General features: G+C 50.3%; 6 protein-coding genes across 6 annotated transcripts; 2 read left to right on the top strand and 4 right to left on the bottom strand.

Annotated features, from left to right (window-relative positions):
• Positions 1–966: 966 nt before the first annotated feature.
• On the top strand, positions 967–1875 carry GLRG_00240 (O-methyltransferase; the record flags this gene model as incomplete). The annotated part of the gene is made up of 1 exon (XM_008090925.1): positions 967–1875. One exon carries the CDS (start codon positions 967–969, stop codon positions 1873–1875), a length of 909 nt encoding a protein of 302 aa, XP_008089116.1.
• A 378-nt stretch (positions 1876–2253) lies between these two features.
• GLRG_00239 (UbiA prenyltransferase) lies at positions 2254–3429 on the bottom strand (the record flags this gene model as incomplete). The annotated part of the gene is made up of 3 exons (XM_008090924.1): positions 2254–2833; positions 2906–3200; positions 3252–3429. The coding sequence occupies 3 exons, from the start codon at positions 3427–3429 to the stop codon at positions 2254–2256; spliced, it is 1053 nt and encodes a 350-aa protein (XP_008089115.1).
• Positions 3430–6167: 2738 nt separating this feature from the next.
• Positions 6168–6764, bottom strand: GLRG_00238 (uncharacterized protein; the record flags this gene model as incomplete). Its single annotated transcript, XM_008090923.1, has 1 exon — positions 6168–6764. The coding sequence occupies one exon, from the start codon at positions 6762–6764 to the stop codon at positions 6168–6170; it is 597 nt and encodes a 198-aa protein (XP_008089114.1).
• A 348-nt stretch (positions 6765–7112) lies between these two features.
• GLRG_00237 (uncharacterized protein) lies at positions 7113–7810 on the bottom strand (the record flags this gene model as incomplete). Its single annotated transcript, XM_008090922.1, has 2 exons — positions 7113–7151; positions 7187–7810. The coding sequence occupies 2 exons, from the start codon at positions 7808–7810 to the stop codon at positions 7113–7115; spliced, it is 663 nt and encodes a 220-aa protein (XP_008089113.1).
• A 1021-nt stretch (positions 7811–8831) lies between these two features.
• Positions 8832–11650, bottom strand: GLRG_00236 (ABC transporter; the record flags this gene model as incomplete). Its single annotated transcript, XM_008090921.1, has 6 exons — positions 8832–9036; positions 9099–9241; positions 9290–10712; positions 10772–11229; positions 11296–11385; positions 11441–11650. 6 exons carry the CDS (start codon positions 11648–11650, stop codon positions 8832–8834), a joined length of 2529 nt encoding a protein of 842 aa, XP_008089112.1.
• Positions 11651–13343: 1693 nt separating this feature from the next.
• Positions 13344–14369, top strand: GLRG_00235 (uncharacterized protein; the record flags this gene model as incomplete). The annotated part of the gene is made up of 2 exons (XM_008090920.1): positions 13344–13911; positions 13972–14369. 2 exons carry the CDS (start codon positions 13344–13346, stop codon positions 14367–14369), a joined length of 966 nt encoding a protein of 321 aa, XP_008089111.1.
• Positions 14370–15045: the final 676 nt, after the last annotated feature.

The following is a 15045-nucleotide window of genomic DNA, read 5'->3' as shown; positions in this document are numbered from 1 at the left end:
CTACTGCCTCAAGTGAGCTACTTTGTCCGCGACGAGAGGATGATGATAGCAGACCGAAAAGAAATGCTTCTCAAAAAGTGTTTTCTAAATCGACACCAACAGAACCACGAGTACCGACATCTCGTCTTTGGAACATTTTCAGCCCTGATGTAGGTGTGTTGTTGGGGCCCTCTTTGCTAGCTAGGGTATAGAAGTCATACATTGCTTGAATAAGATGTTTTTGTCACAGTAACATCGTTAACGATATGTCGTCACTAGGGGGAGGTTGATATTATACCCGAGGTGCCGAGATCATGCATCGCTATTAGCAAAGTCACTGTTACAAATAAGTATAGTCGTTCTAAGTCCCCATAAGAGGTCGAGTCTAGTGCCGTTACTCACTACCTATTGCAAACAAGGGCACATTTTGCACTTGGGTTGACTGCAAGATGAGATGTACAAGCGTTGATAGGCATAAAGCATGGGCCAAAACAGGACAATATGTCGTCTCTTTCCCAAAACTGGTGACCAGACGCTACATTATCGGACTAGCACCATAAGCTGAGTTATCATGAGGTAGGAACTACATATCAGGGATCTCACAATCAACGAGATAGCGAGAGCGAACAATCCATTACGATCATGACGACGAAACTTCTCACTTTATTCGTATTTTGTGAGATCTCATTAGATCAAACGTCCCATTGAAGGGATATCAGTGCCCGATTTGTAACTTTCACGTGGGAAGTTCGAGAACATCAGATGAAGCGAGCCGTGCAGATGACGTTTCAACACACAAGCAAAGACTATCGATGCCCTCAGTGCGTCATGTGTGACCCAGTGACTCTAGAAACCTTGCCGCTCCTGAACTCTTTGCCGAGGTACATCATTGTCATAAAATAAGGTATGATTCTTCTTGACAGATTTCTATGTGCCGTTTACCTTCTACTCCCCCTTTGCCACTAGCAGCAAGACATTACCATTGCGATGCCTTCGTCAGATTCGTCTTCCGCCCTTGGCAAGGGAAACATAACGTTGAGTGGTGCCGAGGAGACGCTACTTCTTACACTTTATGCACGCGCAGTAGACGCCGAGTCCTCCCGCCCGATTCTGAGCGACCAGTATGCCGTCGAGCTCGCCTCACAGATTCAGGGCCTGGGATACGACTTCAAGCGAACTGCGGCAAACACTCTGAGCAAGTCGATTCTTGCAACTTCAGTGTGTATGCGCGCTCGCATGCTGGACATATGTACCGAAAAGTTCCTTAGGAAACACCCGGGTCCTGCTACTGTGATTCACCTGGCCTGCGGCTTGGACTCGCGAAGCCTTCGTGTCCGGTGGCAAGGCGAAGGCCGCATGTGGATTGACGCGGACCAGAAGGAAGCGGTCGACCTCCGACGGAAGCTCATGAAGGAACCCGAGCCGAGCAAGGGCGAATACCGACTGATTCAACCCAACATTCATGATGATGCGTGGCTCAGCGACTACAAAATTCCCGCGGACCGGCCGGTACTGGTCGTTTGCGAAGGCCTCACGCCTTATCTTACCGAATACGAAATATACGGCCTGTTTCGACGGATCGTGAGCTATTTCCAGCAGCGCGGAGCTCACGGCGAGATTCGCTTCGATGCCGTTGGGGCGCTCTCATATTATGCCGTCAACATCTGGTTCAACGCAACCCTTAAACTTATGGGAACGAAATTGACCTACTACTTGAACGATCCCAGAACCCTGGAGAAAAATGTTCCAGGGCTGAAATTCAAAGAGCGAATGTTTGGAATGCCAGACCTTCTCACATTGGGATTGTTTGGCTGGGTAATAGGGTTCCTCGGTTGGCTTACGGATTTGCTCGGTGTGACTGGTTGGATTGGAGGAGGATACGGGTTCGAGTTTTGAATTTCCAAATATAATAAGACCGTGTGGTACTGCCGCACAATATCAAAGTCATGCTTGTCATTGTTCGATATCTTCTAATGTCTATTGGATTCTCTATGTAGGGTGCTACAACATCGTACGAAAGCTGTGTACTGAAACTCGGAGACAGTCGCAAGACCGGTTCGCTCTGTTGCTTTTGTACTAAAGAATTGATAGGTTACACATGGTGGATTGATGACCATCTTTGCCATGCGATCTACGCATTTTCAAGTATAGAGGCATCGCAATTGTAATGTTGAATTCGCTGATCTACTGTGGTATGATGCTGATCTGCAACTATTCAATTGCCTAATGGGCTAGCAATCCACCGGTATTCATTCTCCATTTTCGCCGATAACGCTATGCGTGAATCCCCAGAGCTTTCTTCTCACTAAGAAGCACCTGAACACCACAAGCAGCAATTGTCCATACCCCCAGCACAAAATTACTCCTATGCACGCCTCCTCCGCTTGCCGGCCGATCAGGGTCGAAGTGTACCAGTTGGGCGGCAAAAGATGCTGTCCACACTCCCATCCAGCTGAACCAGAGCCACAATGAGCCGAACCTGAGGAGGTACAGAGGCATACACATCAGTATAGGGCTGATGAGCACCAAGAGAAACCTGTGAAAGTGCCGTCCCGCGACCGTGTAGAAAGAATTGACGTTGATTTTCTGGTCATCGATGACGTCTTGGTAGCTGTAGGCTGTGTTCAGGTAGATGATCCAAAAGAATACCATGCAACAAAGAGGGAGACAGTAACCGATGCTGTCGCCAATCGATTCGTACCGCCCGTGAATCGCCGATCGTCCAAGAACCGCGGGCCACGCGATGGTGAAGCCCAGAATGTACTGGGGATAGATTCGAAGCTTCAGTGCCATAGGTCGCTTGCCGTACGGGTAGATGATTGATGCGATGACTACTGGGAACATGTGTCGGAACCTGTCCTTGTCTGTCAGCTACGGTACTAACCCTTGATTAGGGGAATGAGAGGGAGAAGTATCGGCGACGTACACATCTTTTCCGTCAAGCATGTTGTGCACAACAGCCAGAGACATGAGCAGTTGGAGGGCCATCCATAGCATGGCATCCACCGTGGTAACGGTACCAGACGCCAGTGGTCGATCCTTTGTTCGCGTAACCTTCGCGTCTATGTCCCGATCAACCCAGTCATTCCACACCATGCCCGCACCGCAAAAAAGATAGGCGGCGAGGAAACATAGCGCAGCTTGTCGAAAGATGAAGGCGGGCTGTATGGTTGTGTTCGGGTCGACAAGCTCGGACGCTCCAGCAAGCAGGACAGACCAGACTATCGCATGCTCAGCAATGTCAAGTCTGTCCGTACGATTTCATGACTTACCTCCTGCAAATGTGGTGAAGAGAGGGTTGTATTTATTGAATCGGGAGAGGGTCACCAAATGCCAGAGAAGAGTGACCTTCTCGGGCTTGGGCTTTCCGCTGTATATTTCTTTGCATTGTTTAGCGGACTGCTCTAGCCGGTACAGCTCAATGGCATGTGAAATGCTTTTGTACAACATATCGACTCCAGAAATGATGACGGCGACGATTGTGGTTTGACTTAGGAGGAAGCGTTGAGCGAGAGCCTGTGTTCATGAAGCGGACCGAACGCGCATCCTGGTTTTAAAGCTACTCCTTTAAACCCCATGGCCATCTGTAAACGCGTGGTCTTCGCCTTGATGTTCACCCACAAGATACCACAAGCTCCGCATGTGCGTTGGTTTCAGGAATGACGTAGCTGGTATGGTTGAGTTCACTCGTGCAGGGAAGTTGCTGAACGTTTATGCACATCTCGGCCTGTATGGCATTGATCAAGACATCTAAGCACTGTCCGTGTGGTGTGATGGTGGACCCAATCCACGTTCTTCCCAACCACAACGCTTAAACGGGCTTCGTCCGGTGCAACTGGATGTAGGTAGAGCCTTTGACTAGCGGAAAGGAATCTTACCATGCGCACATGTACCTTGTTGGGACAGTCAAGAGCAGAAGACAATATCAAGGCAATGAACAATGATCAAAAGGATGGCATTCAGAAGGCCGGCACAGTGAGCCCAAACACACTTCGGTTCATCTGAATTCCAGAACAATGCAGGTTTTCCTACTGACATGCACCTCGTGGAGACAACTGGCCAACCAGGCTGGTCAGTCTCACGTATCCTTCTCCGTCTCAAGCGACTCGGCATAGCCATCCCCAAAAGAAAACCAAGTGCGGAGGTCGCGTCGAGGGATACACGTTGCAGCACGAAGAACATATGGTTGTGGCCCCCTTTTAGTCCACACAAGTGCCATCGAAACGGTCTAATCATTGCCGTACACGTAATCCGACGAGCTAGCTGTATCCCGGTCCGTGCTACTTATAACCTCGACAAAAAGGGCGAGTCCGCCTCATTTTTGAGCGGGGACCAATTTTGGATTCGCTTTGGGCGACTTGTGGGCATTGAACATAAACCGTCGAAATATTCATATGGGTAACAAAGGAGACGAGTAGACGTGTCCGCTCTAAGTGGGGGTAAAATCCACATCATATATTCCGAGCAGACTATATGTGAGCCTTATGCCAAGTCGCGGCTGAATACCTGAAACGGGGCTGTTAAGGAAGGATATGCTTGTTTTTGGTTAGGCAACTGAACGATGACACCGCTATTTTCAGATGCCTGGACTGCTACTTGTAACTAAGTTGATTCGATGATCGAAGCGTGGCGTTGTTCGGTAGGGCGCGGGTTCCCCTCATTGCAGGGATTTGTAGGGTTGCCAAAGTTCGTCGACTTTGACTTTGCTCCCACCTCTAGCACTTGATCATTCGTTAATGTAGTTTGCCAGTAGACAACCGAATAGTTCTAATCGGGGTGCAGAGCACGACATCCAATGCCATTCATGAACCACTTCATACGTACTCACCAACTGCTTAACCATTACTGCAAACCAGGAGACCAAGCAAAGTTGTCCCACTAGTTCTGCGGCGATAAGCCTTGGAAAACAACCACAGAACAGAGATTGATCCGAGTCAGGTGCTGCTAGGAGGTACCTCACTACCAGTGATTTGATGCCTTCAAGGACCGTCAAGATATTAAACGTTGCGTTGGTTCAAGACAGGTAAAGTACGTTCAAGATCTGCAGGCCCTGGTCATTTAGTCTTGGGATTATTATGGTCTAGCAGTACTAGGAGGTTCAAATGCTTTGTTCATCGTGACATTCGTTTGCAGGCGTAGTATATGACAGCGCGGATCATACGAATGACAATGTCACAACTGCAATGCGTGGATACTTGAGGGGGAAAAATCATCATTGAAAAGTGAAGTATTTCTGTTGTAATATTGGTGTTCAAATGGTAGTCTTATACAAGTTTGCCTTGGCCATCTTAGTGTATTCCTAAACGTAGTTGTTTATAATGTTATGAGCGAATCTCATTAATCTTTTTTACATCAATTAAGTCATATGAGCGTCCTGGTCATGCTAACCATTCTATGTAATGGTGATATACAAAATGATTCCTCACAATGAGGGCTTAACCTTGGAAAAGACGTATAGGTCTTTGAGGCTTTCCACAGGGCTAGGGCGACCTCTATGGCATCTTTCTTAAGATTCTTATATTATCCGAATCGTCCTCGCTGGCCAATTCCATGTTAACGTAGTTACTTCAGGTATTCTTAGTCGTTCAGCAATAGAGCTCTTATATGTTTCCCCCTCTACACCACTATGTAAACTATTTAAATATACCTCTCGTAACAACATGGACCTCCGTGTGTACATGCAGTCATGCTTCACGCAAGCAATAATGACTCATCTAAGGGTTATGCCGGTAACGGATATCATGTTACTCCTGATAATTATGCGGCATTGACCTGAACTCACGGTAGTGAAGTTGATGAGCGGCGTTTTGAAGGCACCGACTCTCATTTGTATGAGGTTTGAAGTCTTAACAAAATTCCCTCCACCACTGTGAATATAACTGTGTGCCCTACCCATTGCGAAGAACTCATACAGCATGTTTTGATAGCTCTGGAGAGTATAAATGATAGGGTACATCACAATCAGCCGCAGTTCGTCCCGAATTAGCTAGAAGATGCCGCCTAACTGCGCATAATCAACCTTCGCATGTTGCTAAAAAGACGCTTAGCGGTGGGTAATCGGCGCGGTCCAAGTAAAGAGCGAGCTATTCAAGTAGTTCTTCAAGCTTAATATATCTGAGCAAGGAGATGAAAAGCTTTTGCGCAGAGGTTTTGATCCAGATTATCGTCAATCCTGTAACCCACCTCCTTTACCAAATATCATCACGACCACCGTTCCTAGCTTGCTCTATAACCTGTCTTGAGAGGATCATAGGGGTTACGACTGTATCATGGTCATGGAAACGCCATTGTGGATGAGAAGAATACGCCTGTGCAGTTTGTGGGCTGTATGAGGCACTCGGAGTTGCAGCTGGCGTGTACGGCTCCTGGCCGTATGGCCGGCCGGCCCAATCTTGTGGGTTGTAGACAGCATGTTTTTGCGGAGCCATTGTTGCTGGAAAGTAGCTTGAGCAAGCCTGTTCCACTACATTAACAGAGCATGGCGGAGATATGGGGGTCGGCAATAGATTGGGCTGTTGTTGTTGTTGTTGTTGTGTCTGCTGTTGTGCCAGCGGCCGTGGCTGATATGGTTGAGGTTGGTATAGCTGTGGAGTGGGCGGGTACCCTTGTTGGACTGGCGTAGGCGGATGTTGCTGGCTTCCTGTATGGTTTGGTGCTTGGTTATATGCCGCAGGGATAGGAACTGGTGCATATTGAGGCTCGGGTATGCTCTGTTGCTGCAATGGGTGGATATGGACCGAGTTTGAGGTTGGTGGAGGGTACGGCGGAGGAGGGGCAAGGGTCATTGGCTGGTAGCTTTGAGCAGACTGCGGAGGCGGCGGAGGGAGGTATTTAGATTCAGGAGCAGGGGTAGTATTTCTCTGTCTGTAAGCGTAAGGGGGAGTGGGCCGTAAGGGCGTTTGGTGGACAGAGGTCCAAGTTGGCTGTGCTGAAGAAGGTGCTAGGACCTGGCCCGGATATTGCGGGTTTGTATTTGTTATTTGGGAAGAGGCGAGGTAACTGGTGAATAAGTACTGTAATCCTGGGCTTCCTGTGGGGCTTTCTGGGCTGGCTGTTGAGGGGTTGGATGTTGGGGGACCTGATGGTTCGTTATCATCGGCTGATAACTCTGCTTCTCCAAGTGATATGGCGAATTATACGTTGCCAAGTGACTCGGCGTGGGTAGGGGTGATCTAAGAGCATGAACAGCTGACTGGCCTGAAGCAACCTGATGATACTGTGGTGGGTTCCGGTAAACGGGCAGATATGGTTGCTGTAGTTGTGACTGGTATTGGTTGTCCTGTGGTGCTGCCTTTGCGTCCCGTATAGCTTGAAAGACGCCGGCAGCCTTGAAGGCCTTCAAGGCATCCTCCTTCTTCAGATGGTTTGTGTGGGCGTGCTCAATCCCTAATCCCGCCCCATCAAGGGCGGCATGAGTGACCACCTTGATGGCTGTTTCGTTCTCGACGAGGGCAGATATCCCGTGCTCTGCTCCAGTAGTGGCTACGGCATCGGCACCCATACTTCCAACACCTAGGGTCACAACGCCGATGGTTCCGCTAACGGCCATGCTGCCTAGCACGTCACGCTTTCGAGTAAGATGCGTCAACCCATATTTCTGAAGGTGGCTCTCAATGATTTCCCTCTTCTTGCGTGCGTTGTGTATGGCAGGCGCAGCCATGGCGACGCCTATGGTAGAAACCCCCATGGTAAACGGGATGGTGATGCCCGAGACGGCTGTCGAGGTAGCAGCACCGGAGATGAGGCGTGTGTAATGCTCCCACTCCCTTTGGAGCTCCTCGGGTGTAAGGCCATTGCATTTTGCGTCATAGGCTTTGAAATCGAAGGGCATCTTCACGTCTGAGTTGATCCTGGACTTGGGGTGGGTATTAGTGGAGTGAATAATAGAAAGGGAGAATGATGAATAACAAATCGAGTCATCGGGCGGTAGCCTACTTGTATTGAAAGCAGATAATAACGCTGTCTGAAATTCACGAAACCCAAGGAAACAGTGGCGTTCTGTCGGGCTTACTGAAACAGCATGCCTTGCCTCGCTGCAGACTAGTCCCCATTCGCATCAACCCATGTTGCAAAATTGGCTCAGCTTTTCACAAATGTAGCCAAAGTCGCATCTCAGCCGCAGCGAAAAGGGTAAGGGGCTTGAGCAAGCCACCAAGGCAGCCAACCGCAAGGCAGACTCACATCAACTTGACATGGGTGAATACGTGATTCATACCCGAGGACATGCCACTGGATATGCCAGGTGCAAGCCATTAGTTCATTTGACTCCTGATGATGCACACGTTGCCAACCGCCTCTGCGGACATTGTGGCTGTCAGCCCTCTCGTAATGTTACCAGACCTCCATGTACCTTTGTCAATCCTTAGCAAAAGCTTCGCCATGAACAGATTGTCTAAAACATTGCTTGAGCTAAGCTAGCACCCTCCACCAGCAAGCGCAATTCGGGGTCCCCTGAGTCTGTGACACATAAAACATTCCTTTTTCAAAACGAACTGGAAAAGTAAAAGTGCACAAGATACATACACAGTTATTGCCTTCTTATCTATTCTACCAGAAATGTACCCAAGGTCAAATAATGACCTATATTCTTGCCTGAAGTGCACATTGGAAATCGCCATGGCGCACCGCGTCACAAGCGGCAACATATCTTTAGGAGAGACATTGTAACTGGCAACTGTTGGAAAATTTATCCCCATAGAGTTGCATGTCGATGTCAAATTTTCTACCTTGGCTGAAATGCAATGTTCAAAACAGAGTCTATGCGACTAATATATCCAGTCATGAACAATACTGTTGTTTCCTAACTTGGTGCGGCGTGACAACCCGAAGGTAATATCTTAGCTCCTCCTCCTTTACTGCTGAGATCCTGTCTCTGAAGATTCGCCCTCCTTCTCAAACTTTTCCTTGATTTTCTTCTCGGCCGTGGTCTGCTTCTCCCACATACCGTGGTAACGCCCGCCGAGTGACAGCAGCTCGGCGTGCGTGCCACACTCAACCACCTTGCCCTTATGGAGCACCACGATCTGGTCAGATGTGGTGATGGTCGAAAGGCGATGTCTGCAGACAAGGTATGTTAGTAAAGGGGCAAGCGAGATGCAGCAGAGCCAACATCTACTTACGCGATGGTGATTGTGGTGCGTCCCTGGGTCACACGTTCGAGGGCATCCTGAATTAGCCTCTCAGTGTGAGAGTCTAAGGAGGCGGTGGCCTCATCCAGAAGCAAAATGGGGGCGTCCTTGAGGATTGCTCTCGCGATGGCAATCTGTTCGTGTTAGCGAGTGTCATGACGAATCTGGGCGACTGGACCTACCCGTTGACGTTCACCTCCAGAAAGCTTTAAACCTCGCTCTCCAACCTTGGTTTCGTAGCCATCAGGGAATGTAATGATGCGTTCGTGGATGTTGGCCGCCTTGCAGGCCTCGTACACATCCTCTTGGGTGGCCTTGGGATTGGCGTAAAGCAAGTTGTACATGATAGTCGCATTAAAGAGAACTGTGTCCTGTGGTACAACCCCAATGTTCCTCCTAAGGCTGTCGAGTTTCAGATCCTTAATGTCGTGACCGTCGACAGAGACCGAGCCTTCGTTGACATCGTAGAAGCGAAAAAGAAGCTTCAGGCAGGTGGACTTGCCACTGCCGGATTCTCCCACAATAGCTGTCTTGGTGCCGGGCGCGACGGTGAAGCTGACGCCGTCAATCGCGGGCTCGCCCTTCTTGCTTTGATAAGAGAATTTGACATTGTTGAACGCTACCTCTCCCTTAACCGCCGGCAATTGGATAGCGTCAGGCTTCTCGATGACTCCAGACGTTTCCTTGAACAGATCTAACATCCTTTCCGCCTCGATTAAGTTGTTCTGGAGCATGGTGTAATAGGTTCCAAAAAAGTTCAAGGGGCCCTGCAGCTGCACAAAGTAGTTGATCAAGCTGACAAACTCGCCAACCGTCTGCTCGCCCCGGGAAATCTTGTATGCGGAAACGGCGACAAGCAATGCAGTGCCGAGGGAGAAGATGGAGCTTTGTGTGAGGTTCAGAAAGTTGAGAGACCACTGCACCAGGCGCTCGGCCCTCTGGTACACTACGACATGCTCCTTGAACCTTTCAGTCTCGGGTGCGACGGCACAGTTGTGCTGCACAGTCTCATATGCCATAATGGCGTCTGTTTTGATGGCCTCCATCTCACGGTTCTTAGTTGCCATATCTCGTCTTTGCTTGCCGCGGTACTTGGCGACATAGATGGTCAAGAAGATGTAGGACCACATGATGAAGAAGATGATGATGGTGTAGAAGGCGTCGTACTTGACGAAGAAGAATACGCCAGCAACGAAGATATCAAACACCATGGGGAAAACCTGGAAGCAGAAGTTCTCCAAGAAGGTGTTCATGGCGGCTCCTCTACTCAGCGCACTGGTGACCTCGCCGATCTTCTTGTTGAGGTGGAACTCTAGGGAAAGCCCCAAGACGTGCTCAAATGCAGCGCATGACAGTCGGCGAAACAGCGACTGTGAGACTGGAATCCAGAGAACCGACCTTGCAGCACCAAGAGCTCCTTGGTTACCCTGAAGGGCGCGGTATACAACGTAAAGAATAATCTCTTTGTAAGGGATGCGGCCATAACCGAGAGCGTCGACAAGTGCCCCGAGCTGGACTGGGGCCAAAACGTTCACAGTTCGTTGGCAGACCAGGAGCAACAGGCAAATGACGACAATGCACTGGTAGGCGGGAGAGTCCTTGGGCCTGGGACGAGGTTAGTAGACGAAAGGAGCTAAGCACGCATGGAAAAGGTAGTTCTATACCAAAGATACGGGAACAGGACTCGGAATCCCGCAAAGTAGTCCAGCCATCCCGTGCCCTGGACCTGAGTCCTCGCAGGGGGCTTGTATGCAGCTGCTCCATGAGGATGAGCGCCGCCATAGTTTTGAGATGCACCGTTCCCGTTGCCGAGAAGAGACTGTCGCTCCTCGGGGTCCGACTTGGGTTGCGATGGCTTGATCTTGTGGTCCCTAAGAACAAGGCAACTCATCATAGCCACCAAGACGACGATCCTGGCAGCACCCAAGATGTCAAGCACATCGAGCAGGTCGTTGGCCACGCGGAACGAGTTCTTCTCTGAAGAGAAGATGGCGGCAATAAAGGCTTCGAATAGTGCACCAACGATCCATGCATAGAAGTGAGCCGACGTCGGGGTCCATGGGCCCTCCGGATCGGGCAGCAGACCAGCCAGGTAATACAGGAGGACCGCAACGTAGGACGCCTAGATAGCCGTCAGCAATGACAAGTACAGGTTTGGGCAAGGAACCGGAATGATGCCATCACTTACCAGGAAGGCGCTAAAGGGAAAGGCAACCTTTCCAGGCCCATCATATTGGCTAGCAACCGCATCATGGACGGCAAGAATGATAGTGGCGAGCTAGCAATGAGTGTGAGCGGATATTACGGCTCTAGTCGGGCGAGTGTCGACTTACTAGCAACAGGGAAAGAAGCAGCTGAAAGCACCGGATTATCAACGCGTAAAACCGCGAGGTTCTCTTCTGCTCATCGTCAGTCGCGTTCTGACGCGTGACGCCATGGCGGTCACGGTAGAACTGATAGGACTGTGACGACAACAGGGTAACAAAGAGGCCGCAGGGGTAGAGGTAGAATGCGACCTCTAGGCCCAATTGAGTCGCCGCCATAGTCTGACGCCGTAATTCTGACTGGAATGGGGTGTCGACCGAGGTTAAATTGCTGACATGATCCAATGGCAGTTTGGGATGATGGATGAATGGATGTCGGTTCTGAGCGGCGACTGAGACCTGCCAAAAAGGAAGGGGAAGAGAGCCCAGCTGATCGTGCACGGCTACCAAATCAGCGGATGTTCCTCGGGTAATCATAAAGTGGGGCGGATACGATGCAAATGGAATGAGCATGTGCGCCTATCCGTAGGTACCTACCTACTGTTTGTATTCATCAATGCATCATCCGTATTTCTTAGTCAGTCATAATACCTAGTCGTATTAATTTAGCCGTACAGCCGGTTCTCTTTAGTCAGCCCTCATAGTTTTCTCTTATGTGGGCATTCTTTTTGGGTTAACTCCTTGTGACAGGTAGGTAGATATATTATACGGTTGATTTTCCGAGATTACGCAAGACCCAATCCACTTACTTTTTCCTGTTACATCCAACTCCTCATGTTCCCTTCACATTCTGCGATCCCTCGGCCCCCGACACTGACATGATGACTATGAGCCGGTTTTCCGGCCCCTCACATGCAAGCACCCCTCCCTGGTACGGCTGCCTAGTCAGGGCAGGCCTGGTGTGCAAACCTCGCGCAGAACCAGAAACAGCTCAACTCTCAGGCTGTGTGCTTCGTCTTCCCCACTGTTGATCGCCCGCTGACAGCAGCCTGCCGAAGCCCCAGAAAGCTTGGCATCGCGTCTATCGCAGCGCAGAACGGGACCACCCGCACATGGCTGCCTTGATGTCTTGGCATCGAAAGAGTATGGTGGGCGAACGACTCCTCGCAAAGAATCGGGCGGCCTCCTTTGTCGAGGTTATATTTGTCGCGCCCCCTGACGATCTGACAGATCGAAATCTCCACTCATGCGTGGCTTTGCGTTCAATAGCGGCGCTTCATGGCCCTAAATGCAGAGATGCTTTGCCTCGGTGCCGAGTGCCGTAGACAAACGCCTTTGGTGGTTGGAGGGGTTTTTGTTTTTGGGTTTTTTACCACCGTCCTAGGTGCAGCGAAGACCCGTGTTCCATCTGAAAGAAACAACTCGCATGCTTTCGACTCTTTGTTCTCTGTTCCATATTTGTAACGCGGGCTGAACTCAACCCCAGATCGGGTCAAACGGCATCGTTGTAAGCGACTTTTATTAGACTGACACCGCCGTCCAGGGATTCACGGCCCGACATCGTGTACTAAGCCAAGTTTTGAATACTCGACTCGTTGGTGCAGGGGTATACGCTACACACCTGGCGGTGGGTGGCCTCTTGAGTTCAACTAAAATGTCCAAAACAATGGACATCCTGCGTCTGCACCCATACCAAGTCCAACCCCCTTTTCCAAAGCACGGGTCCCGTGGCTAGCACTCATGTTACTCTTGAGGGCCGGGCGGCTTGGGCTCCCCTGCCTTAGCTCGGAGCCGTCAAAACGATGAGCTGAGTCGTCCCCACCAAGCAAAAGACGGGCTTATTTCGTTTTCTCTTATTTCTGCATACGACGTATGATTCAGGCACTAGTGTCGTTCCTCATGCTGTCTGTTTCAGTGCGTTCTATTATATACCACCCTGACGGCCGCGTCCGACTGTCACCAGTTCCAACTGTCCTCTGCCGCTTCATTTTCCCCTAGCAAGTGGTCGACGATCGCGACGAATTCTTTCACGATGGCGACGCTCTTCAGCGCCCTGGCCTCGAGGTCGTCCCCAAAGATCGACACGGTATCCAATGGACCGATTTCGAGTCTCCAGCCGTTCGGGTCGCTGCTCTTCGTCACTAGTATCATCATTGTCGTGCTCCTCGCCAACATCCTCGAGCGCAGGCTGCTCCAAGTCGTCTACGGCGAAATTTACACGGATCTGCAGCGCCCCGAGAGCGAAAAGCGCCGCCGTTCTTTCGTGTACTACCATGTCGGCGCCATCACCATGTTCACCATCCTCTGCATTGGAGTCTACCCCGTCATGCGCTTCCTCATCGGTTCTGCGACTCTGTCTACGGATCTGGTGCCGGGCCCAGGAAGTCGGATTCGCGTCGGAGACCTTCTCTTCGCGGTGTCTCAGACCTACAGCGCGTACTATGCGTTTGAACTATGCTATCGCACCCAGTTCGCGAGCCCCCTCAGCATTGCCCACCATATCGGGCTCTTGGCCATAACGCAGACGGCGCTTTCTCTTTTCGGAAGTTACAAAAAGCACCCAGAAGCCACGATAGAATTCTACATGTGTATGGTCTGGGGTATGTTTTCAATTCTCAATGCTCAACCCCGAGATCGCACACCAACTGACAGTGACCCAGGTGCTTTCGATGTCGTCGTCGAACTACCTGTCTACATCACAATGATCATCTGGCGCATCAGACGCAATGACCATAAACTGCTATCATATCTCTCTTGTGGACTTTGCATCTGGGTTCTTGTCGGTGCCACGACCGAGGTCTCTGTCACAATCTACCTTCTTCACAAGTCCTGGGACAGGTGGGGTCATGCATGGAAGTTCATCACGCCCTTCATCTTCACCCTATGGATCACGACACAGCTGTACGGCGCTTCGAGGCTGTTTGCGATGTCGCAGTCAGAACGGCGCAAATGCAAGGAGACGCCAGGAGGGTCCGAGCCTATGACCGAGCTGCCGGGATTGATAGACGAAGCAGAAAACGCCGCCCAAGAGGAGGAATCGAAGAACAAAGCGGTCTGAGAACGTGGTCGTCACGTCGTCCAAGCAAACAGTTACCATTCATCCGTACAAAGCAGCCTGCGGTTCGTTTCATGCTTTGCCAACCCTTTCACCGAGTTGTGGGATACACCAGACGACGGTGCGTGCGGAGTAATAAAGCCATGGCCTGATTTTCGACGTCTAACGCATACGGAGCGTGGGGATGATAGTGCCCACAGGTTGGACCGCTTGGTCGCAGCCCATGCACGGTCTGTCCAATCCAGAGTCAACGTTGATCATTGCTCAATGCCTACAACTACGAAAACCAAACCTATGCGTCCGAGGGGGTTTGCGTGCAATCGTGGCACTGAAAATGTCTCGAACTCGGACATCTTGGCCTTGTTGGCGTATCGAATGATTACGAAAAGAATATGTATTTGTACGAGGACCATATTAATGGGTGAAAGTGGCACTCCTGGCTGTAGCTACGATATATATATATCACATAATTGTAGATAGTTGCATTATCGGGCGTTGGGCAAAATAAATACTAATAGTAGCGCATCTTTGCATTCCGATGGTCTCAATGGTTGGGCGTTCATAACCCTGTTTCCCGCAATTGGCTGTCTTTCCAGTCATCCGGATCCCATAGCGTATTCGCAAATATGTTTCCTGTGTCTCCAATTCAATAGCTTGAAGCACCAAACAAAGGTTCAGT

The sequence above is a fragment of the Colletotrichum graminicola genome (assembly GCF_000149035.1).
Source record: "Colletotrichum graminicola M1.001 genomic scaffold supercont1.1, whole genome shotgun sequence".
In the NCBI taxonomy this organism is placed as follows: Eukaryota; Fungi; Ascomycota; class Sordariomycetes; order Glomerellales; family Glomerellaceae; genus Colletotrichum; species Colletotrichum graminicola.
The sequence above is the reverse complement of the archived record's forward strand: the minus strand, read 5'-3'. Positions and strand labels throughout refer to the sequence as shown.